The following is a 25,804-nucleotide window of genomic DNA, read 5'->3' on the forward strand; positions in this document are numbered from 1 at the left end:
ATACAGTGAGGTGACTTTCAAGCTCGTCTGCACTGATGTAACAGTCAGTGGGATGTGTATTGGTACTTGCATTGCTTCAGAGCTGTAGGTAACCCCAGTCAGTTTGGGCACCTCCCGTGGCCAGGGGTGGTCCCTGCTGCAGCCAGAGATGGTGTACGGGAGGGGAAAAGGTGTGGAAACTACTATGCCAAAGCAGTTTGGTTTTAAACTGGTAAATTTCCTTGTAATTTTTCACAATAGGGGCTTCCATGTTGCCTCCCAGTAACAATGATTTGGATTTGATAAGATTGTAGTAGTATTTGTAGAAAAAGTCTAAATAGTTTAAAATAATTGACAACCTTGAAGATCTGTTATTTAAGGAGAGAAGCAAGATGATTAAGAGGATTCGATGGCTTTTAAACCTTTGCCAAACCAGTTGAGTTTCTTTAAAAATCAGTGATAGTTGATAGGAACTCAGATCAACTTTGAGTGATTTCTGAATTGAAGAGTACCACAGATCTCTTGGAGCTTGTTACATGCAGTAAACTCTCGATGTATGAGAAAACTTAAAGATGGCATTATAGAAGTGATTAAAAAGTAGGCAAAAATTTTCAAAGTATTGTTTGAAGGAGGTTGTCCTGGATTCAGCTGAGATAGTTAATTTTCCTTCTAGTAGCTGGTATAGTGCTGTGTTTTGGATTTAGGATGAGAATAATGTTGATAACATGCTGATGTTTTAATTGTTGATAAACAGCCAGGGACTTTTCAGCTTCTCACACTGGCCTGCCAGCGAGGAGGCTGGGGGTGCACAAGAAGCTGGGAGGGGGCACAGCCAGGACAGCTGACCCAAACTGGCCAAAGGGATATTCCATATCATATGATGTCATTGCTCCGTATATAACTGAGAGGTGGGCTGGGAGGCAGTTTGGCTCGAGAACTATCTGAACTTTGGCTTTGGTTGGTGGGCAATTGTGCTGTGCATCACTCATTTTGTATATTCTATTATTACTATTGTTATTATTATTGTCTTCCTTTTCTGTCCTATAAAACTGTCTTTATCTGAACCACAAGTTTTACTTTTTTTTTCCCCAATTCTCTCCCCACTCCCAGTGGGAGCGGTGCAGTGAGTGAATGGCTGCGTGGTTGTTTTAGCCACTTGCTGGGTTAAATCGCAACAGAGGTGAAAGAGAAATTTTGAGGAGCCAGAAAAAACAGCACTAGATGGTATGAGCTAAACCTTGGGAACTGCAAATCAAATAATATGGACTAATTTTTTTAATCTGTTTTTGTTTCTTAGGGATGCGGTAAAAAAATGTACACTTTTTTGAGGGGAACAAAGCAATTGCAAGTGCTGAGATTTCTAGGAATCTCTATTGGAGTAACGCAGATCCTGGCTATGATCCTCACCATCACTTTGCTGTGGGCTCTGTACTACGACAGAAGGGATCCCGGGGCGGATCAGATCATGGCCCTGAAGAGCGATACCTCACAGCAGCTGTCATGTCATTCCATGGAGCTACTGAAACCAAGCCTGACAAGGATCTTTGAACACACATCCATGGCAAACAGCTTTAATACACACTTTGAAATGGAAGAGCTATAGGTGATGCAATGAATCTGAGAAATCACAAAGGGTTTTAATGGGGTTTTATTGTTGGTTTTATTCTGTTCCATCAAGTATGCCAAATATACAAGTCTTCTTATGCTTCAGAAAACAACTAATGAATGGAAGTGAAGGAGTCCTGCACAGAAAGAAGGATAAGCCTGTTGGCCTCTTAGAAGAGCCATGAAACCGTTGGTTTCGTTTGCTTGTTTGTTTTTTTTGAAAGGCACTCATTCACTGGGCACAGGAATACTTAACTTATTGTCACAAGCTGTGTGATGTGTAAAATACTGATTCATTCGCAGGTAGACAGACAGAACCTCTGGGGAAGTGTCACGGGAAAGGAAGAGAAATACTTGTCTTCTGAAGAAATGACTGTGCTTTGGACAAACAAAATATGACTTCAGCTGAAATTGACTTTTACATTTTTAATAAGCCATTTGGAAAATTTCTTAATCAGGGATCTATGTATATATAATTGTGTGTTTGTGTGCATGGAAAGCAGAACTACAATTCAAGTCAATACTTGGATTTAAAAATTTGCAAGATTTGTAAAAAGGGCAAGATTTTCTTTTTTTCTAACAAAACCTTTATCTTAGCTGTTAAAGATGTTCTAAAACTTCTATTTTTATCTAACAACTGTTTAATTTTTAATTTTAAATGTATTAAACAGGGATTAAAAATAAAACTATGGACAGTAGACTTTAAATTTCTGAGTAATTCTGGAGAATTCTTCTTTGAAACAGTTTATTCTATGGACTATTTCTTAGTAAAAAGAAATGAAAGAAAACCTTAAACATTCTTTCCAAAATGGGAATCAATATAGGAGTAGCACATTTTTATAGATAAATCTTTTCTCCTGTCTGTGATTCCCCTGAAGCTAGAAACAAAAGACTGCAAGGAAAATGCTTACAGTTCTGGATGCTATTGCAATAATTGTAAAAGTACATAAGGAGAAATTATACTTTGGCGACATCTTCATTAATAGCTCTCTGGTGGCTTAAAATGCCAACTGGAAACAGCGTTAAAATGTATTTATTGAGGTGGGAAAAGTGCATTTTACTGTATTTTTATGAACAATGTTTATTTCATAGGATTATTTTTACAGTTGGCCACGCTCCTGAAATATATATTTGTTCCACTGAGTACAGTAGTTTGTGGCAAATGGGTTTTTACATAATACTGCATTTTAAAAATTCTTTAATTTGTTTGGGAATTTGTAAAAAAAAAAAAAAAAAGGTGTGATTTGGTAGACAATAAAATTACTTTTATCTTAAATTCCTAATGGCTTTTTTATTTTGAAGTCCTGGAGTGCGAATGCTTTGGGTGGGAGGCGGGGAGGATCCTCCTGCTAGTCTGAGTTAGTTTGTCGTGTCTTTACCCATTCCACTTACTCTGTTGTGGAGAAACTTAATTGTAAATTTCATTTTCTTTTTTTGTGGCTTATGAGAAAGCTTCTTAAGGGCCCATGAAATTAAGTTCTTAAGTTGTGTGGGCTGTTGTTTGTTTTTTAGCAGCTTACATGTGGGTGTAATTATTTCACAGGTACTATTGCAAGCAAGATTACTTTCCTGCTTTTATACCTCTCCTACAGAAATGCTAATACTTATTTTGGGAGGTAGGAAAAAGGCTAAGAGATAGGTTTTCCCAAAATTTTGGTTGGAGTATCTTTGTCTGAGATGGCTTCCCAAACAGCGCATGAGAAACTTTGTGCCCAGCAATACTGTGGGCTTCCATCCTTCCCATTGCATAGCCTGGGCAGCATTTCTGCAGCTCAGAGCGAGATTCCAATGCAGAAAAAGAGCAGGTATCTGAGAAAGCCTGGAGGTAGACCAGCTCTGGACTTTGGAGTGCTACAGAGACCTGTGATGCGACACAGTGGATTGAGCCATTGTTGGGTTTTTTCCCTGCTTAAACAACAAAAAGGCAAAAAAACCAAGCAAATCCCAAATCGTGGAATGTTTTGATTGTGGATTGGTGGATTATATGTACCTAGCTACATTCAGCTGTGGATTACAGGTGTGGATTACAGCTGAATGTAGGGGATTCCACTCAAAGTAATAGATTTCTTCCTGCCCTTTGTCCAGGAAATCCTGATGCTTAAAGTTGTATGCAAGGAGCGTCTCTGGGCTACCGGTGAGGTTGCCTGTGTATCTTCTCGTGTCCAGTTTAGAGCTCATGAAGGAAGAAATATGGCAAGCTGGGCTAGGGAGATTTCTTTGAGAAGTCCACAGCTAGAATTAGAGATACCGACAGCCCAGGTTAAGCCCAGGATTGCTCCCACAGGGGTGTAACCAGTGCTGGAGGTACATGTATGGACCTTGTGGGGGTTGCCAGTCCTTGGATTAAAAGGTAAGCAAGGTGTTAAAGGCACCCTGAGAAACAACAGGCTCCAGAAGGATAGGGTCTGCAGATGTCCCTGGGATCTGCTCAGATTTTCAGTAAAGCAGCTCATTGCCTTTTGTTCAGCTCAAACAGTGAAGGGGATTTCTCATATCACAGCTGAAACAGGAGACTCTAGGTCCAGGAGGTGGTAAATCCAGGAGATGGGGTTTGAGGTAGCACTTCTCAAAGATTAATTTGGTTGTGGTTCCCTCACTCAAGGATTGTTTGGAGTAGAGCTCCTTTGATACGGGACTGTGCTGATTTTGGCTGGGATAGAGTTAATTTTCTTCATGGTAGCTAGTACAGGGCTGTGTTTTGGGTTTGTGCTGGAAACAGTGCTGATAACCCAGGGATGTTTTCATTCCTGCTGAGCAGTGCTGACACAGAGCCAAGGCCTCTTTTGCCTCTCACCCCACCCCACCAGTAAGGTGGCTGGGGGTGCACAAGGAATTGGGAGGGGACACAGCTGGGACAGCTGACCCCAACTGACCCAAGGGATATTCCATACCATATGACATCATGCTCAGCATGTAAAGCTGGGGGAAGAAGAAGGAAGGGGGGACATTTGGAGTGATGGTGTTTGTCTTCCCAAGTAACCGTTACATGGGATGGAGCCCTGCTTTCCTGGGGATGGCTGAACCATCCCATGGGAAGTGGTGAATAAATTCCTTGTTCTGCTTTGCTTGTGCGCATGGCTTTTGCTTTATCTATTAAACTGTCTTTATCTCAACTCGAGTTTTCTCACTTTTACTCTTCCAATTCTGTCCCCCATCCCACTGAGAGGGGAGTGAGCAAGCGGCTGTGGGGTGCTCAGCTACTGGCTGGGCAAAACCAGGACAAGGACCAACCTCCCAGACCGGTGTTTGTGGACCCCCACAACAGTGAACATCTGTGGTCAGGGTAACCTCACTTGGGCTTGGCTACCCAAATCCTGAGGCAGTCTGCATTCAGAATGGCGCTAGTTTCATTAGGGGAAAGACCCATATGTCAGGAGTGACACAACTATTCCCTTCCCTAGTAAGGACTACTGATAAGTATTCTGGGCAACAATCCCATTTTGAGTATCATCTAACCACATTTGCTAAAATAGGTCTCAGCTGTAAATTGGAATGCTTTCAAACTTTGTTCTTTAACTGTGCTCAGGCTATGAGGTGTCTCTGTTTTTCTAGGGCTTGTTCAAAAAGCCTTAAAATTGATTGACTAGGCTGCTGTGACCCTGTTCTTTTCCTGTAGAGCTTTAGGATATATGTAGGAGAGAGGCTGCTTGGCAAGAGGGGAACATTTAGAGATACTTGCAGCAGTGAAAACTGCTTCATCCTTTTATTTCCTTTTTTTCCCTCAGTTCTGCAGGAGTACCCGGAGGAGAAGGGTGGTGCGTTCTTTCTTTGCAGCATAAACTGTAATGAACCAAATCTTCCTTGTTGCAACAACCAACTATGGAGCTGCTCCTTAATGTTTTTCACAGATCGCTTAATGTTGAGGAGACCAACTGTGTTAGAAAAGGGGTCACCCCCTGCCTGCATCAGGTGTTTCTGTTTGGCCCAGGGAATCCCTTTGAGGCTGTGGGACTGTACCTGTGGGGCTGAGTAAGTGTTGCACCACACAGTTGTGACTTGCGAGGATGGGGATGCTTTTAAGAGGCAGATTCACTACTCCTGGTCTTTGGACAAGGTATTGATTTACCTGCCAGTGGGTTGTATGATGAGGCTTTCTGGAAGAAATGTGACTATGTTTTCTGTTCTTTATAACAGTTTGTTTTGTAAAAGCAACCTGTAAATACAAGGCAAATTATAAAGAATAAATAGTAAAAAGAGAGGCTGTTGTCATAGACTATACAGTTAAATATGATGGAGACAGAGATTTTCAAATAGTTTTTGAAGTTTTTACCATGAAAGCATTATGTTTAATTCATATGAATTGCTATTATTGAAGTGAGATTGTATCTAAAACTTTAAAACTCGGGTATGATTGACTGCATTTCTCTAAAAAAAATTTGGAATGTCCTAAATACTTCAGGATTTTTATGCATCTACTTGCTTTTTATTCAGCGCTCCCCCACCTTGAATTGTTTCTTTTACATAGATGCTGTGACAATGGGTACCTTAAAAGTAGATAAATAGATAATGCAAGGAGGTAAGAAACTAAGCTGTCCAGGTACTTAGGCATATCTTACAGCTTTTGTCAGTCTAAATGTGGTGTTCTCTCCGGACTGCTCTTTCAGCTGCACATTTACAGATCCCGCCAGCTGATGGCTATTCCAGAACACCTGAAAATCTTCAGATGTTTCCATAGTCAATGGGAAAATGAAGTCCTGGTGGGCCCCAGATGCAGGAAAGAGAGCATATGACCTCCTAAGCACCCTCCCTGCCCAAACCTTTATGATCCTGTGATTTCACTAACGTGTCCTCCCCCCCTTTCCTCTCCGAAAGCCACCCTTCTCCCTGCAGCAGCTGAGGTTCCATCGTGTTGTCAGCTGGGAAAGCCTCGGCAGGCAGCGTGTTTCCACGGCGAGTGCATCCAAAACCTTAAAACGTAAAGCATAGCCTTCCAGTTTGTCTCAGGTCACCATTTCAAGGGAGGACAGTCGTTCTCCTTAAAAATGCTCTGGGATGGTTCACAGGTAGGTATTACTTTCACCTCTGTTCCCTCCACAGAGCAGTAAGCTCTTGGCAGAGGCGGGCGTCACACATACCAGTGCTATGGTACGCACGGCGGATAGATCAGCATTGTCTGCACCACCCGTCGCCCTCTGTAAGTGATACACAGCGTGTCGTCACCCGCTGTCACACCGCAAAAGGGAGTTTGATCTTATCTGTGCACAAATATTTTATCAATCAAGAGAATTTGATATCAGGTTTGGGGTGGCTCTGTAGCCTGGGAGGTTCAGCAAAGCGGTCAGTGTCTGGACGTATTGAAAACACAGCGGATACTTTTTTAAAAGTGTAGATAGGTGGAGTTCATAGTGCTGGAAATAATTTAATGTCCCAATTTGCTGCTGCAGGTGGGGATGGGAAAGGTGACGGCCACTCACACAGGAGGAGGGCAGCTCCATGTTATGGACCTGCGGCATCCCGGTCTTGGTGGCTCTGGTATGGTTTGGATGCACTCACGGCTTGCTTGAATTCGTGTCGGGGACATTTTTTGCTCTGAAATTTAGTGTTCCTTCAATGTTATTGGGGGGGGGGAAACAATGTTCCATGAATAAGTTATTGCAAAACCCGGCTGACCCATTCAAGCATGCAGATGTTTTATTTAAATATTCCTCAAATGTCTATTCAGCATAACGCATGTATTATGCTGCCTTCTGAAATACGATATATGACTGTCAAACCAAATTGTCAAAACAACAACCTCAGTTTCTTTGTATGATACACAGAAATAATTACATTTCATGTACAGTACAGATGCATTTTACACAGTCATCAACAGTCATTCACTACCAAAACAGCATTTAAATCACCTAAAACACCAAAAGAATGTGTATTTCCCAAATTCAGAATGAAGTAATGATTTTGCATGTGACATATGGAAATAGGGGACAGGACTGGAATTCTGCAAAATTATTCCGTAAGCTGCATTTTAAAAATGAAAGTACAAGTTGCTTCAGGGGTATAACTGTTATGCAAGCGTATTGCTGTAGTGCGTTCTTTTCAGTCCATATGAAAAGGAGAATGAAGAGATTTTAAAAGAAACGTGACCTGATGGAGTCAGTAGGTTTTCTGGGTTGTATGTAGTCTGTCCCAAATGGGCTTTAATAACTGCCTTCGTGCATTATTTACCTGATATAACCAGTGAAGAAATACCATGTGGCGTAAAGAAGTTGTTGTTGCAGGTTGCTAACGTCAAGGCAGTTTTTTGTATCAGCGACTGTTTGCCAAAAGGTGGGGACCAAGCCATTGTTTGTATCAGTAACCACGGGTAGAAGTAGGATGCAATTAAAAAGTCCGGGCGCGTTCTGCCTCTCTTGCAAACCCTGTTAAACCTTACATAACCCACCAGCTTCAGCAGATCTACTGCAATTTTCCGACAGGGTGAAAGAGAGGAGAGGAGCGCCAGGTAATCAACCCCGGCAGAGTTCCACAGAAGGAGCGCTCCTCGGGGACGGAAGACAGCCTGCGCTTCTGCTCCCTGTTAAGGTTTGAAAGAAATGTAGCAGCTCAGTTTAAAATGAGTAAGTTATTCTGATTTGCAGAAAAAGTGGGAGGTTAATTGCAAATTAACCAAGCTTCCGAATTAGTAAATGATAAGATAGAGTAATGCATGACATTATGTACTTCAGTTTAATTCTAGTATGTGACATCATTGTTGTATTTTGGTGTATATACTGTAGCATGATAGTCCATCATCTACTCTTCAATCTCTGTTGACAGGTAGAGAGAAAGACCAGTATTTGTGTGCAGTAAAAAGTGTATCATCAGCAAGTTTCAGTTTTTAGTGGGTGTTTTCTCTTAATGTAAATTTTCAGGTCAGTAGAATGCTAGCAAATACTGTACTGAAACATACACTACTCAAACTATTAAATAACTGTGTTAATCGTTTATTGTAATGGCTTCTAATGCACTGAGCCTTTTGATTTATATGTATATTTTATTTTGCAGACATGCAATTATTTCTGATCCAGTGTTTTTGATGTATATACGTATGTATTGATATGCACATATTCCATGTATATTTGATGCATATGTTGTATGGTATGTCATGTATATAGGAAGCATTATGATACATCTCCTAATGCACTTTCATGAAGAAAAATGTCACTTTTTTATCAGAAAGGTTTCTGGTAACATCAATGTTGTTTAAAAATGAAGCCAAAAAGCCTTAACTAGAAGAGCCTCCATATTAGCTTTTAGGCCTGCCCATGTGGGTAAATTTGAATTGAAATAAATGATATTTTTATAGATTTGTGACCCAATCCATTATTCTATCAGTGTTCTTAGGTAATAAAATATCTTCACACTATATAAATTCTCCAACAAATTTTAGGATGCAAGTTTACAGATAATTACAAAAAGAATTTAGCTATCTTTTTTGCTGAATGTCTTTTGGTGTCTTCCAGCATAGCCAATACTCTGCATGCTGCAGAATGTCAACAAGGAAGGTTTGGAGAGAAGTGTTAGCTGATCCCAAAAACATCTGTGTTGTAAATTTAATTCAAAGAGGATTGATCCTGCAAGAGTAAACCTCTTGGAACGAGAGGTTTGTTCTGAAAATAGAGAAGTAGACAAGAGGTCTACAGAAGAAAAGACTATGTAGATTCATCAGTAACCTTGAAATCCCAAACAGTACGGTAACGTTGGAGCGGACAACAAACTGTCATAGAAATAGAGGACGGTGGACAAAAAGAACAATGACTGAATAGCGCCCGTGTGGTGCACGGTTTGGCTGTAAGATTATTTAAATGTTTGCATTTAGAAGTTTATAGTGTAGATGAGTTGTGTAAAATACCTTAAAAAAAGAAATCCTGATTCCTGATACAACAGGTATACAATGACTTATTGCAGTTGTAACAGTACCTAGGAAGCAAGATAAAACAATAGTAAATATTGAACTAACTGAACACCTTTAGTTCACTAATGAGTGTTTGAATAAGAAATACTGCATTTTTCAAAGGGAAGTTATTTGTACAACTACCATGGAACATTAACAATCAGCTTGTTGTAAGTGCACGGAAATGCCCCTTTCTACAGTAATATTTTATCATGCCTAATCTGAAAAACAACAAAAGTAAACTGAGATCACAGCTCCAAATAATTTCAGCATGCATTGTGGTTGTAGTTCTTTCAGTCAGTACAAACATATTTCATATGAGCATTTTTTTCTTTCATTTTTTGATAGTTTCTCAACAAGTTTGTGGTTTATTAACAGGAAAAAAAAAAAGACACGTTATCAAAATGTTTCTCGTTGTTTTGCAATCAGCAGGAACACAGGTTTGTTTCTATTTTTTGTTTTGCATTTTCTTTTTTCTAAAAAGAGCTCTCATGATAAGAAGAAGCATCAATGGGGACATTTCATTGTGCTCATAGAGTAAGTCAGGATGGTCACAGAAGATTCCACCGCACGTCAGATCGGAGAAGGGGTAAGAAACTCCTTTTGGTTCACACACTATGACACCGAAACCCACAAAGTGTTTTGTTTCTCCTGAACTTCTCGCTCTGTGGCCGCTGGCGCACACGTCAAGGGGCGTTGTCTTTGTCGGCTCTCTCATTCCTCGCGACTTGTTTCTCACTGCTCGAGCTCAGCTTGCACGTGGTCTTTATGCTAATTTATAAATAATTCCTTATTTTATAAAGCAGATACTCTGACAATGTTTCCTCCCGAATACTCGGGAGACTCTGGCCTATCATCTCCTTCGGGTGTGGTGACTGGAGGTGTCGGGATGCTAATTATTGCTGTAGTGACGTAAGGCTGCTCACAGTTTAGTTTAACGCACTCTTCCACTTTGGCATTTAAGCTGGAACGGCTGGGGGAGGAAACAAAAATCCATGAAGAAAGAAAATCCACGTTACTGCAAACCTCTCCTATGCCCGATTCCGCTCCCTCAGCCGGCTGTTGCCATCCTGCCGCGTTAGAGAGCTCAGAGGAGCCAAGCGGCACCATCCCACCACCCTGCACCCCGGCAGCAGGTGGCCCATGGCTGTGTCCATGGACAAACCCCCTTTCTCCCTTCCTTCCCACTGTTTCAGCCCTTCTAAAAGTTTCTCAGCCCATCACCGAAGTGTTTCTGAACAGGGGAAGCATTTGAGCAAACTCAGCATAGCCAAGTGACTTGCTAGGCAGGAAAGCGTCAACTAGGGGGCAGGCCCAGTCTCCTACAGATTCCTCCATGCCACGCTTATTTAAGAACATTTTGTATATTCCGTATCCTCAATAGTAAGGCACAGTGATATATGCACTAATTAAGGTTAACATGTCTGTGGAGCTGCTGCAGTACCTCAGCATCATAAGAAACTTGTAAAACTCGGACTGTTTTGAGGTGACATGGGCATTTTGTGCTTGTGTTTTTAGCACAAAGCTGGTGCTCTGTGTTTTTACATACTCTGTGACTGGAAGAATGGTAAGTCCTCTAGCAGAGAAAGGATGGATCCAGGCAGAATATTTCCTGAAAAGCTAAGACAGATTGGAGCTTTGTGCTGGCCAGGAGGTCTCATTGCACAATAGCTGAAAAATTTCAGTAGGTACAAGCTGCTGGATTGTTCACGGCAGTGAAATCCAAACCTAGTAACTATACAAAGCAAGCTACTCAAAATGTAACTTAACAAGAGAATATCTATAGCAACTAGTGCTGAAAACGTTTCTTTTTTAAATGGTGGCATGTTTGAGTTCAATAGAAAACACTTCTGAGTCTCCTGAGACCCTTGCTGTGTTTTCAGAGGTGGTGTTCGGATATGCCCGAAAGCCAAATGGTTTATTTGTGAGAGTACAGAGGTGTTCAGTAAATTATAGACTCTTAAACTGTACTTTTGCCCTCACTTTTGTAATAACTCCTCAAACTAAGAAATACATGTTTCTTATCCATTTAATATTTTTTTATTTAGAAGAGTCTGTCTTATGACTCTGGGAAGCAGCTTTATTTCTCTGCTCTGTGGAAATGTGAGGAAATCTCATTTCTCCTATGCTTCTGAACCAAATCACTAGAAACAGCAGGGACAGACCTTTCTCTCTCTTCCCACTTGCTCATCTCGATATCTGAATTGCACGCTAATTTTTTCTTGTTATGTCTTTGTCCACGGCATATAATGTTTGGTGCTGTATTTAATTTGGGGTCCCTGGATGCTACTTGCTGCAACTAGTACGCAGTGGTTTGTGGGGAGGGCAGAAATGGATAGAGAGAGAGACTATCTGTTATTTTGGATCAATCGTGGAGCAAACTAAGTGCAGGATGTTTCATTTTTGGATGACTATTTGACTTTTGTCTTTAGCCCCCCCGGCCTGCCTTGCAGAGGCCACACCACTTCTACGTCTCCAACAAAGAAAGGGGCTTCAGCTCTCGGTGCACTGAGGCGTGTGAAGTACCTGTTAGACAGAGGCGTCCTCTCCACACATCTGATCTGGATGGTGCTGAGCTCTTGTACGCTGCCTGGGCGGCTGCCAGTGATGGTGGTGTTCGGGATGCGGTAAGTCTTTTTATGTCTTCGTGAGCAGCAAGTGCTGGTAACACCTTGTTGGGACGAGAGAGAGGGGCTGTGGCTGGGGGGTCTATTGACTGTGGAAACCTCCATACAGCTCTCTTCATAGACTTGCTCGTCCACAAACTCGTGATTCTAGCCCAGAGGAATCCAACAAGGGGACAAAGCACACACAGAAAGATAATTGAAGTGAACATATTAATCATGATTGTTTAAAGGCTTAAATTGCACAACTGAATAAACTGGGAAAGTTATACAGTTTATTCTTGATTACAGTGTTTAGCCCATATTAGCCTGGGCTGAATACCAATACAAATGTAAACGCTGGAACAAAACGCTCAGAGCTCTAAATAAGAAAATGTTAATCCAAATTATTTTGTAAAATAGCACATGATTGTAATGTAGTTTGCATTATAAATATCTGTATAATCTATGAAGTGCCACAAAATAGAGGATTATGTTTATTAATAAAAGTGCGAGTGGTGCTTATGTAAATGCTCTAAATGTCATTTGGAAATAAATAAGATTTATTATATAGAACTATAATAAAATAATATTAATAAATATTTTCCAGATGAGTTTATAAAGCTTCATTTTGAATTACGTGTTAGAATCAAGATCTGAAACAGTGTGTTTTGACGTATGTGTCTATGTAGAAAAAAAAGATTTGATTAAATAGAAGTTTTGATTAGAGGAGACAAGACAGCTATTTAAAAGCATCCAAAAAGTTCCTAATTACTGTAGGTGGATGTATCGAAAACAGTTTAGAAGACTGAGCATTTAGTTAAATGAAGTAGTCTTTATTCATGCAATCTTTGCTTAATCCCAGCATAGACAGTAGTCTTATAGGTTTGTCATAGAGCTGAATCCAAATTCAAGCAAATGGCTGGTTTATATTGACTCACTAGGCAATTAGGGAATGTTTCACACATAGCCGTGATTTCCACCTTTTCTTTGTGTGCAAAAGAGTGTGAAAGAGTGGTGTTGCTTATAGTGGAGAAAAAGGAAAAAAAAAAAAGGAATTTTTACAGTAATTTTAAAGTAGCAGCCCAACTAAACAGAGATTAAGATATGTTCACGTGCAGTTTGAGAAAACCTCCTTTTTAAAAAAAAAAAAAATCTTTCCAGTTATTGCTGGAATTACTCTGCATATCCTGAGAATGGTTTAGGAAGCATCTTCTGGGTTGTTTTATGGTCTGCTCAGTCTTGTTCATTTAAAGTTTTTTAGCCTGCTATGTTTTTGTGTATCAGAATGAGAAAAAATATTTTCCCCCTGAAGAGTGATGCACTAATTGGAAAGGTGCTGATGTTTTCCGGGAGCATTACAGTACAGTGCTAATATAAAGTATGTGAGCAAAGTAAATGGAGTATCTGCTGTAGCCAAGTGTTTGTGACAAATAGAAATACCTTCATAGGTGAATTATTGTTATTTCCTTTTTTTCTTCACTCAGATATAAGTTGGTGTGGAATTGGGTGGTGTTGAAGAATGATGATTTTAAGTGATATGCAAAGAAAGAATTTGCTTGAAAATTGACTTCCATAAGGCATACGTCAGTCACAATCAAGACTTTGAATGTGATCACACAGTGGACATAAAATTCAGAGAGAAAAATGACCTAATTGCCATCTTTAGATTACGTTCAGTGGCTTGCAGAATGTTTGCCAAGAACTCTGCTAGTTTTCCGATTAAAAGTAATTTTGTGCATCCTAAAACTTTTATGGTGCAACCAAGAATTCAATTTGTAGGGTCCATTAAAGGGGGTTACTGAGTGAACTTTTAGTATAGACTGGAAACATTTTGAAACGATGTAATGGCTCAAGTTAATAGATTTGATTATGCTTATTAATTAACTGTTCTTAAATCACCTAAAAATAGCCTGTAAAATATAACTTTCAGTGCAATTATTTTCATTATTAAGGTAATTTTCACAGAATTCCATAACGTTGCCCACACTCCATTTTTTTAGAGTGGAAGAGATGTTATCTTATTAACTTTAAAGTGCCAGAAAAGAGAAAAATATGCCCTTGCTTAGCATCCTCTGGACTGATGCTTATACCAAATGTTATTTCAAAGGATGATGAGAGCCTAAGAGGCTAAGAAGGCACCTCACTGTTGCTATTATACAACAAATCAGCAACTTGCCAAATTCCACAAGCCGAGGGCCCAAATTTCAAGTCCCCACTAAAATTTTAGGAATGCATGGTCTGACCAGACAGTTGCAGAGTACAACTTGGAACTTCTGCATACATTTTTGTTTTCACTTGTCATATAAACATCAGTGCCAGTGGCAGGACCCAACAAACAAGGAAAAAAGAAAGTAGATTCTATGCAAATTTAGGAAAAAAGATAATACTTGCTTTATAGACGTTTTTTTTTTAATTAAAAAAAAAGCTCTGTTTAAAAAAAAAGAAAAAAGAAAAGGTTTACATATTTCACCATTATGATTAGGGGAAATATGAAACTTTGGGAGCTGATTCCAAATGAATAGAAATTTTTTCCCATGATTTCTGTGAGAGTTTGACAAGACCTGTGGCTACTACTAGGGTTTTTAAATATGTTTGTAATGTTCAACTGTGGAACAATTTTTAAGGCGGATTGCTATTATCAGGTTCTAGTACAAAATGTCTCAAAAATATTCCAAAAGGACCCAGGCCTGAATCTTGGCAAAGAAGCCACATTATAATGTATATAGGAAGCAAACCATTTTGTCCTGCAGCACATCACATTAACATGAATACTCCAAAAGTAAGAATGGAGAAGACATAAGCACCTGTGGGATGACATATTACTAAGTGATGTAACAACCAGGCCATTTTATTTACAAAGAAATGCTGTCGAAAGGAGAACATTAAATTTTACATATACATACATCATATTTTAATTTAGCAATGTCTGTAGGGGGAAAAATTTTTAATCTCTTTTTTTTGAGAAAGAGCAGAAAGACTTTCACATTGATCTCCATCATATATATAGCAGAAGCATTACTGAGTCTTCAAATGAAAATCTACAACTAGACCATAAAGATAAGACAAAATAGCATAAAGTTCCACTGTGTATAAAAAAAACTTAAAGGCAAATCATACAATTTTTAATACGGAACTGGAACTTATAAAACTAGATGTAAATTTGTAAATGGTGATTTAATGGATGTTGACCAACTTGCCTACAATATTAGCTAAATTCTACATGGCAATATAACCCCTGCAAAAATACAAAAATACAAGGAGATAATTTTAATGTGCCTTATGTGAAATTCCCAAATCTACAAAGATTAAATTCAATATAACTAATATTTATGTTCTTAGCTTCCTTGGAATGAAAAAAGAGTAAACAATGTAAAATTAGGGATGTTTTGGGTTATTACTGTGACATTATCTGTCCAGAAATACACTGTTAATAAACAGGGCACTTAGTTATTACTGAATCATATCTGCTGTGGTTTACTATCCTTTATGGCTGTATAATTATTCAGGTATTGACCAGGAAAAACTATAGAGAGCATATAATAAATAGTCCTTTTGATTTATAGGGAGTTTCAAATCTAGATGAGCATATTTGGGCTGTTATGAATTACATCAGTGATTTCTATAGGGATCTCAGTGTCTAAACTGAAGCCAAAAGACTTTGAAGCTTTGCATTTGCATCTGGATTAAACACTTGAAGTTTCAAAATAGGATGCTTGGGGATCCTCTTTTACAGTCATTTCAGTGAGAGTCGTGTTCACGTCAGAGGAGACACTCGGCAGCTCTCCCTGTACAAAAGCCCAACATTTACTCGGGCAAAAACCTGCTTTGACTGCACTGAGTATTGAATGTGTAAGGATTACAAATTGTGTTTTATGAGCTGTACTGCAGAAAAGCGCAAATGAAAACATTGTGGAGTGTATGAAAACCATACCGAAGGTCACATATACAGCATGGCTATGCTGGTGTCATCTCACTGACGCCAGTGTCTTTGACCCTAGATGAGGCTCTCGTCCAGGATCTCTGTTATTTATATGCAGTGAGTATAATGCCTTAAAATAAGATAAAATGGCTTTTTTTTTTCCCAGCTAACTGCTTTCTTATAGAGGCTTATTAATTAGAAGAAATACCAAAAACATTCAAAATGAGGCTGGTGTTGGAATTCACAAGAAAACACAATTCTCTTTTCTTACCGTAGTTTTTTCCAGGCAGTGAAGCAGGTGGTGGTGCTGCGTTTCAAAGGAAGAGCCAGATTTGCTAACAAAGGCCTGTTCTTCTTCACTGGAGGACTGTTAATACATAGAACTCTGTATTATTCTCATTTGTGAACAAGAGGGCTCTTATCCAAGTATTTGATCAGAACTAATCTGGATTGTACACGGTAGCATAACTGCAATGCTTCATCTACATGATATAAGCCAAATTATTTTGGACCTGAATTATCTTTTGCATGTTTGTTTTTTAATCAAAATATTTTCTTTCCTTCCCTTGCACCTGTTGTTATATGTTTCCATCTTAGATCTTCTATGCATAGATGGAATAGTACAATTTACAAGTGCAATCAACATGTAAGCCTTGAATGTTGAATCAACGCATGCTTAAAATTATCATAAATTTAAGTGTCAGTAAAATATTTTTTTTTCCTGGGAAAGTGCCTCATTTGAAGCAAATTAAACATAGTTGTCCTCCTGGGATCATTTCATAGCACTAAAGAATTTGTGGTATTGCTGCTTACACAAAAATTCATGTCAGTGATCCCAATCTGCTGAGTTTGGAAAGCGTATAGCAGATGTTACTAACACAGAATGAAGAATTAAGTAGAAAGCATCCACTGTTTATTAATTGCTTTCATAATTATTCACTAGAAAGCAGAAAACTAAATAGGGGACGAAGCGGGATAATAGGAAAGATTACAATTCAACTTTGGGATATTCGAAATCTGCATGGCAATTAAGCTATTTGGTGTCTTTTTAGTTCAAAGATTTGAGTTCTTTCAAGCAGAGGAGGAAGCGACGGCTCTGCCTGCTCGTCTTTTGTGCCAGACCGGACAAACGGACAGCCACTTCCTCCTCTTCTGGCTATAGGTTAAAGCGTTTGGCTTTTTAACGCATACTGAACAGAAAGGGCATAAAGGAATGAAAGCCTTCCTGTATCCCTCAGGGAACTGTCCTAGTGCCAGAAAATGGCAGGGATTAAAACCCCCTGTGTTTTCAGTCTTTGTCAGCTGGCTACAGCTCCGCGCGGCCGAGGTGCTGTCTCCAGCAGCGCAGGTCGCTGTGGCTCCCAGTCCCAGCGGCTGCCTGGGGCTCCTGCCTCTCGTCCTGGCTTCCTCGGCAGGGATAAGGGCGGAATTTGCTTCAGGTAACATTAGATTTCTAGGCATCTCAGTGAGGTAGTCGCAGAGATTCTCCTCAGAGCACAGTAGGCCCTTCCAGAGAATGCTCTTCACTCTGCAACGCCCCGCAGTGCAAATGGCACCCCAGAGCTACCTCTTTCCCTTGCTGATGATGAGGCCTGGTTTTGTCACCCATGTTCTACCTGTCTAAAGACAAACAAGACAAATCCAACCTACCTCCTAAGAAGCAAACACTGTAATTTATTAATGAGGTCTTCTGCAGGATCTAACTGTAAAAATGTGGGTTACATTTGAATCCAGCATTTCTGTCAGGCCATTTCCCTCATCTTTTACTACCTTATCATCGCCTCTCAAAAGCTTCCTTTAACAATAGTAATTGTCCAATTTATCCTTCTTTAATCTACCTCTAAAGTTAACATTACCTAAAGACCCGAGCCGACTTGCCCTGGTGATAAATAGAATAAGCTACTGCTGGGCTGTCATTAAGCTGTTTCTCTGGAGGTGGAGGATATAAAAACATTACCTGCTGCAGTTGGTTACTCAGTAAGCCATTTCGTTTGCTCTGCATGTAGGCATTAGCACTCCCACTCTTTGCTGCACGAATTCGAGCAAGTCTGGCTTTCTGTGTAAATAGACAAAAGGAAGAGTGCCACTTGTACTCGTATCCATTATTCTGTTTATCTAAAACTGCTAATTGGAATCAGCTGCTTATGAATACCGATATCATAACCACTGAGAGGCTGCACTGCATCCGTCCTCCAGGTGGAGCAAATCACAAGTGCCTCCCATTTAAAATGCAAATGACAGAAGTTTTTATTTGTTTGCATGCATCGGCTATTAAGAACAATGATTTTGAAGCGGGTGTTAGACAGATCATCATGTAAATACCTTTTTTTTTTTTTTAATTTTTTTTTTTAATTGCTGTAACTGTGCCGCTCCTTATGCCTTGTGGGTCAGGAACAGGGGCATCCATCTCAGCTGCTCCTGCAGTGAAAATCTCTTTAAAGGAGAAGAAATGGTTCAGAAAAAACATAATATTGCAACTGCTGTGAGCTGGTTTCTCAGAGCCTTCTGGGTTTTTAGAGTGGCAGAATGTGGTAGTGTTTTTTATGCTGTCTCCCAGCTAAGTTCCTGAATGCTTGCCAGGCCTTAAAAAGCCTTTTTACCTCTTCATGTCTATTGGTGTAATACTTGTCATCATTGGTCATAATCTGTCCACAACCTGGTTTTTCAGAGACTGCAGGCATCAAATTACTGAGAGAGATTTGGGCAGGTGAGCGTCATTGCTTGTGAAGGTGACTTTCATCCCAAAGTAGATGGTGGCTCATAAGTGAAGGACACTTTGCATCCACTGACTTTTGTAAAACAGTTAGAATCCAAGATTAGGGAAAAGCGAGAAGAAAAGACTCTCTCAACCAATAACATGGAAAACAGAAGCTTTCATGGGATTTTAAGGATGGCATCCTGGCTCTGTAATTTTTGTGGCTGGTTACATGTGTAAGTGGGAGTCTGGATTTATCTTCATGCACTGGTTTCTGATTCTGAAAACCAAATGCCGAGCAGCATCTGGAGTTGAATGGCTGCTGAAGCACAGAAGGAAACACAGTGAAGAACTTGAAATACTGACTTTGATATATTAATAGGCAATTTCATATCTGATAATTACTCAGTTGATATTTTCAGAAAATAGAGGGAACATTCCCCCCCCCCCCCCCCAATTTCTGTGGCATTAAATGTCAGCATGAAATGATTGAGAATCCCTGAACACTTACAGAGGGAAGCAGCCTGGTCACTGCAGCTGCCAGATCTCTCTGGCATGATTAATAATTAACTGACTATGAGGAATGACTCAACACCACGCTTCTTTGCACTCACAGCCTCAAACTTACAGATCTTCTCTACAGTGAGCCAAGAAATTCATGAAAGCTAACTGCGAACATGGCTAGAATCTGGCTTATATTATATGTCATGTGTTTATTATCTTTTAATTGTTCTGAAAGAAAATAAGATAATGCTGTGCATGTGTGCATCACTGAGTCAAAAAGCTCACATGAGAGGCTGTTGCCTGATTTTGTGATATATTGGCCATTTTAGAATAACACATGGGTTTGTCACCTTCCTTGGTGCACACAGCCTTTACAGAGACTGGACTGGGGGTAAATGTCCAGTCAGGGCTCTTTCACTGAGCATCACAGCTGACCAGCCCCAGGCAGCCTGGCATGCTGCAGTGAGCCACCTGAGAGGACAATGTGCTGGGATGGCCTGGGGTCCCCAGGAGCTCACCAGTGGGAGGAATGGTTAACAGCTCCGACCCTCCGGGCTCACACGGGCTCCTTGGTGGCACATCCAGGACCAACGATGTGGCTAGGGCTGAGTCCTGGCAATTAAAAATCCCCTTGGGCAGGTGGAAAATATGTTATTTTCAAGGTAGAGCTCTTGAGATGCAACACCAGCATTACGGGCTGAAGGCTGGGGGAAGAGATTTACTTGCACCGCAGAATAGTCATGGGTTGGGACATGTGCAGTGGGTTATGCTCATAAATATATTAAAGGTCTCTCTTAGCATGACTGTTTAGCCTTAGGAGCTTGAGATGCTTTAGAGATGCCTTTGCAGGGTGCAACATGAAGTCCCATAAATAAGTGATTTCAGTCACAAATGTTTTAGCTGCAGTACTTTTCAGTGTGCTCTTTATACAGGGAGATTCATTAGATTTCATGAACAAACATTTTGCGTACATTAGTTATGCTTTTTCTTTTAGCATGCGTATTTATTTTCTCTTTCAGTGATTGAATCAATAATTATGGTGCAGCACCATTTAATAAAGAAATATAAAAAATATAATGGTTCATCAGACTATCTTAATATATCAATGTGCTACAACACATATAATACGAAGGTTGTACTTTCCATGTGAAGATTTCGAATTGCAAATATGAATTTGTTGCGTCCTAGAAAACTTTTGTGAGGTGGAAAGTAATAGCTTACATCTTTCTAGCTGAGATTCATTCAGATGGCCTGAATTTACATCATTTACCAAAGAGAACACAATAAATCTATTACCAAGACAGGAACCAGATATTGTGGCTTCCATGCTTATACTTCAGCTTACAGAAAATACTACTGAAAATGGAAGTGTTTACAAATCTGTTGAAGTGATAAGTTTTCTTTTCAGTGCTTCTGCCTATTTTATATCAGAGCCTGTAGTGTGAGTAGTCTAGTGACTCCTCACAATTCCTGTCAAGGAATCATTAAAAGCTCATGTCACCCACAGGATTTTAAGGGCTGTGCGCTGGGAATTGAATTCCCATGAAGGACATCAAAACGATGTGATGACATCAGGAAAACTGTGATTACAGAAGAACCGTATTTTTCATTAGTCTGTGAACTGCATTCTCTGTCACATACAACTGAAAGGGAGTGATAACTGCCCCTTTCAACCATTGCAAAGCCCTTCCTAACTCTCCCTTTTCATGGAATAGCTAGCAAAAAAAGAAAGGATTAAGTTCTCCTGCAGTAGATTATCTTACTAGTTGTAGCCATTGAATGTGAAACTTTGATTTTGGTAATTTTCATGCGGTCTAGAACAAAACCAATGTAGCTGAAATACAGTTCTTTTACTTATTCTGATGAAGTTCCACCATAATCATCTCATCTGAAACTTCCTGAAGACATTGACGATCAGCTCTAATTCTTACCGCAGCCCTTGTATTTGCACTGAACTTCTCTTTTGAATGCATCGCTTTTTTTTTTTCCTAGCTTCAAATTTTACAATTTAGAGGTGGATCCTTGTCTATGGCTGTACTTACATAAACCTTACAAAGGGAATTCACTGTTATTCAACAACAGCTAGCTCTGTCAGGTTTAGAAATAGAAGCATTTATTTTCACAAGGTTTTAAGTAGTGCTAAGTGTAGCACTGTGGGGTATTTACAACATCCAGCTTTTAACACTCAACATGCCCTCAGCTGTCCAGCTGTGTTAAGAGAGAGATTTTATCAGGAACACTTTAGGGCAGGGCTTATTGCGGTACTGGGAATCATTTTTGGCAAGAGCCAAATGAAGAGCCTCTCTTCAATTTGCTATGTAAGAAGCCTAGGTAGCCTAGGTAATTTAGTAATTAGATAGCTCCTTTTGTCTCTCTTCTGCTGCTCTCCAGACTACATAACTATCTTACTATCAAAACTCAAAAACTGCTAATTACTTACCTTGTATTTATTATTCTTTAATGATCTTGTACAATTAAAAGATAAGAATTCCTTCACAGTCATTCTGTGTGTACTGGTTTTGGCTGGTACAGAGTAAAATTTCTTTATAGTAGCTGCTATGTTTTGAATTCACTGTGCTGAAAACAGTGTTGATGATAACCCGGGGATGTTTTAGCTACTGCTGAGCAGTGCTGACACAGAGCCAAGGCCTCTTCTGCTTCTCACCCCACCCCACCAGCGAGGAGGCTGGGGGTGCACAAGGAGTTGGGAAGGGACACAGCCGGGACAGCTGACCACAGCTGACCCAAGGGATATTCCATACCATATGACGTCATGCTCATGGGGGTGGATGTTGGTGGGGGCTGCTGTTACGCAGGGAGTGGCTGGGCATCCGTTGGTTGGTGGCAAGCAACTGTTTTCTTTTACATCACTTGTTTTTCTTGGTTTTGATCCCCCCCCTTGTTGTGTTGTTGTGTCCCCCCCTCCCCCTTAAAAAATTATTAAACTGTCTTTATCTCAAGCCACAAGTTTTTGCACTTTTACTTGTGATTCTCTCCCCCATCCCACTGGGGGAGAGTGAGTGCGTGGCTGTGTGGTGCTTAGCTGCTTACTGAGGTTAAACCACAACACTGTGGCTCCTGGAGCAATGACCAAAATCATCCAAAATTCAGTCACAGAATCACAGAATCACAGAATGTTAGGAGTTGGAAGGGACCTCTGGAGATCATCTAGTCCAACCCCCCTGCTAGAGCAGGATCACCTACAGCAGGTTGTACAGGATTGTGTCCAGGTGGGTTTCAAATATCTCCAGAGGAGACTCCACAACCTCTCTGGGCAGCCTGTGCCAGTGCTCTGTCACCCTCAGAGTGAAGAAGTTTTTCCTCATTTTCAGGTGGAACTTCCTGTGTTCCAGTTTGTGCCTGTTGCCCCTTGTCTTGTTGCTGGGCACCGCTGAAAAGACCCTGGCCCCATCTTCTTGACACTTGCCCTTTAGATATTCCTAAGTGTTGATCAGATCCCATCTTGGTCTTCTCTAGGCTAAACAGACCCAGCTCTCTTAGCCTTTCCTCATAAGAGAGATGCTTCACATTGTTATTTACATCAGTTTTTGTTTGGCCTTTCATAAATACATCCTACATGTTTGCTTTCAAGTGAAAAATCAAGCTCACATTTCATGCTCTGATTTTCTAATTTTCAGTAATTGCAAATAATTGACTTCAGATTAGCTGACAATAATTTATGGGACATCAGCATGCAGTAGAGAAGAAAATGCTGTTTACTTTGTACATTAGTGGATATGGAATTAAATAACATTCATATATTTGTTGAGTTGTCCTTGCTTTCACAATCTATTCAAATTATTCTCAATAAACACAAGTTTTACATACTTTAGTGCTAAATTCCAAAATCTTGGGTAAGTTATTCTCTTAGTTATGCCTCTGCAGCTCCACTGAGAACAATAGCCTATCAACTCGTTTAAAGAAGTCATAATGGCTAGTAGGGTTCCTTACTGCAAACGCTCAGCTCTAGACTGCCAGGTGCTGTTAAGCAGTTGTTGTTGCAATTTATCCTAGAGCTATTTATACTTATCTAGTAAGTAATTATTCATAACTCGACAGATAAATACATCATGTACAATCAATAAATAATAAAGCCAAGCCAATCTTCAGGATATATTTTGCTATGCAAAGGTAGAAGACCATACTTACATGAAAGATTCAGGTTGAATTTTATATATTGTTAGGTTTTGGAGCTGATAGTTGTTTGGGTGTTCTGTTGAGGCATCATGCAAAGTCACTCTAGGGAGAATGTGCTTGGGCAACTAAAATTAAGGCTCCTTCAGTTATCACATAATGAACAACAACGGGCAGATGGACTCACACTTAGGACTTGATGGCCTAGAGGATACAAGGCTCTTGCCTTCAAAAGATGCAGAAAAAATAGATGTATGGAAAACAGGGAAGGCAAGGAATGCTTCATTTGGGGTGAGGACAACCTTGTCATCATAAGAACTACTGCAGTATGTTGGGGTGGAGCAGACACCTGTTCAAAGAACGTAGCTATGCCTCCTCCTTTCCCTTCCCTGTGAATATGGCACTGTGAGGGTTTAGCCATATCTTAACCTTGGATACCTATCAAATATGGAATAGGAAATTGTATGCACGATGACCTAAATCTTTCTTTTTCCTTTGCTGTTCTTTCCTTTCCTTTATATATGGACCAGTCACAACACATCTACCATTAACATTGCCACCTGAAAGTACTGATGGGCAACCAAAATAACTTGAATTCTTGAAGTTGTCTCTATCGAAGAAAAACTCCACAAATAAATAGGATTCTTCAGAATTGTCTCAGTTGTGATAAATCTGCTTGAGGAAAAGGCATACTAAGACTACAGGGCATAATTAGTTCTGCTGTGAATGCTAATATCTATCTATCTATCTATCTATTTATTGTCAGGATAAGTTAGATCCTTGGACCTTATTATCTGATACAAGAAAATGTTCTGATTTTTTTTTTTTTTTTTTATATTGAGGTCTCTTTTACAACAATGTATTTCCATGGTTGGAAGCAGGAGCTTCCATTAAAATGCATTCAAATATAAATAAATTTCTCTCTCTTTCATATTTTCCTGATCATTAATGTGCAGCATCTTTTTGCCAAAAAGAAACAAATGGGATTGTCTAATCTTGAATGACTGTGCAGAACTCAGTAAATGCACATATGGATGGTCACATGGCTCTTGAACAAACCTAATATAAGTGATAAATTTTTTTCTGCTGAAAATTGCCAGTGCTCTTGGGACTAGATTTCAGCTCTTCACCGGAGAACTTTGCTTTGAGTTTCCTTACAGCCCAAATGTTTTGCCATTTCTGAAGACTACCTTGATTAAACTTCCGTATGAGATATTGATAAAGTTGCACAATTCAGATATCCGACTCTCTGATTCAGATGGAAGCTGCTGTAGCCAGCAAGAGGTACCATCGCCTGCAGGGATTCATGCTGTGCTCCATGAAACAGCACCTTTTTCCAAGCTTATGTTCTTCAGCCTTAGAGAATAGAAATAAGGTTGGTGCCTAGGGAAACATTTATTTTAGAAAACTGTGTAAAGCTTCTATTGTATTGAATGAAGAAGGAATTTCAAGCTTCAATAATGTGACCTTTCTGCTTGAATATTCTTATACAATGCAGTAGAACCCTCCTGTGGAATGCAAGGCTGTACTTCATAGCTAAATATTGCTAAATATGGATTATACAGTACCCAAGAAGTGCTGTTTGTTGATTTTTTTTTCCGGTCCATCAGAGCAGTATTCAGTTCAACGTCTCAGTCATTTCAGATTGACAGAGATTAGCTTTGCAATAGGAGATATCAATGAAACACACATCCAGTGCTAAGTTAATTTCTCAAAGCCATTTTCTCCAAAGCAAGAAGGGCATAAACATGGTCAGAGGAAATCTCTCATCCTTACTGTTGGCATTGTTCTGGGAGCACAGGAAAAGATACTTGGCAGGATTGCCATTCATCACTTCATATTCCTGTTTGAAACATACAATGAGCTCATTGTTTTGCAAGGAGAAAAAGTCAGTTATTAACTCAAGCAGTTTTTATTCAGGAAGAGATTATGGGGAATATCAGCCAGTCTGACAATCTAATTTTTGCAAGGTATTTTCTAGTGTCCGTCTCTTTTTTTCACTGGCAAGTGTAAAGCAGGCATAGAAAATTCTGTTTCATGACACGCAGTAGGAGACAGTTTCTATCTGAAGGAAGGCTGGTCGTGTCTGCTGTTATTATGAAAGCACAGAACAGGCTCATTGATTGCTGGGATCAAGCAGATCTGTTACCCATGACTGGCAGAGTGCTTGGAGGCACAGTAATGAAGCACTGTGTTCTGGCTGATACATACTGTTCTTTCTCTTTGTGCTGCCATTACACAAACAAAAGTGTAAAAGCTCTTGACAAAAAAAAGAGTAGTCTAGAAGGGACGTGTTCTCTGCGTGTTCCAGCTGTGGAAGAGGGGAACGCACAGCTGGAAGTAGCACGTGGGGCAAAATGGCATACAAAAGGGTGGGTGGAATTAGTAGATAGGTAAGGTATGGTATTTGGATCACTGAAGCAGCCTATATTTAAAATTGGGTTTCTAGAAAAGTGTGACATTTCTGTGATATGCCTGGTTTCTTTTATGGC

General features: G+C 39.9%; 2 protein-coding genes across 10 annotated transcripts in view; one reads left to right on the plus strand and one right to left on the minus strand.

The window, feature by feature from the left end:
• TSPAN12 (tetraspanin 12) overlaps positions 1-2,860 on the plus strand; it is a 46,826-nt gene extending 43,966 nt beyond the window's left edge. For all 8 annotated transcript variants that reach the window (XM_075743315.1, XM_075743325.1, XM_075743306.1 and 5 more), the window contains one exon: positions 1,277-2,860. In XM_075743315.1, coding sequence (XP_075599430.1) covers positions 1,277-1,582 — 306 coding nt within the window. In that variant the 3' untranslated portion in view covers positions 1,583-2,860. The remainder of the gene's footprint in view (positions 1-1,276) is intronic.
• Positions 2,861-7,202: 4,342 nt separating this feature from the next.
• Positions 7,203-25,804, minus strand: part of KCND2 (potassium voltage-gated channel subfamily D member 2) — a 285,810-nt gene continuing 267,208 nt past the window's right edge. The window contains exons 4-7 of one of the 2 annotated variants that reach the window (XM_075743374.1): positions 17,937-18,035; positions 16,251-16,346; positions 11,981-12,228; positions 7,203-10,427 (exon numbers count right to left, since the gene is read on the minus strand). In XM_075743374.1, the coding sequence (XP_075599489.1) occupies positions 10,250-10,427; positions 11,981-12,228; positions 16,251-16,346; positions 17,937-18,035 (621 nt within the window). In that variant the 3' untranslated portion in view covers positions 7,203-10,249. The remainder of the gene's footprint in view (positions 10,428-11,980; positions 12,229-16,250; positions 16,347-17,936; positions 18,036-25,804) is intronic. The other variant, XM_075743383.1, reaches the window with a different exon arrangement.

This window comes from Balearica regulorum, chromosome 1 (genome assembly GCF_011004875.1).
Source record: "Balearica regulorum gibbericeps isolate bBalReg1 chromosome 1, bBalReg1.pri, whole genome shotgun sequence".
Classification (NCBI taxonomy): domain Eukaryota; kingdom Metazoa; phylum Chordata; class Aves; order Gruiformes; family Gruidae; genus Balearica; species Balearica regulorum.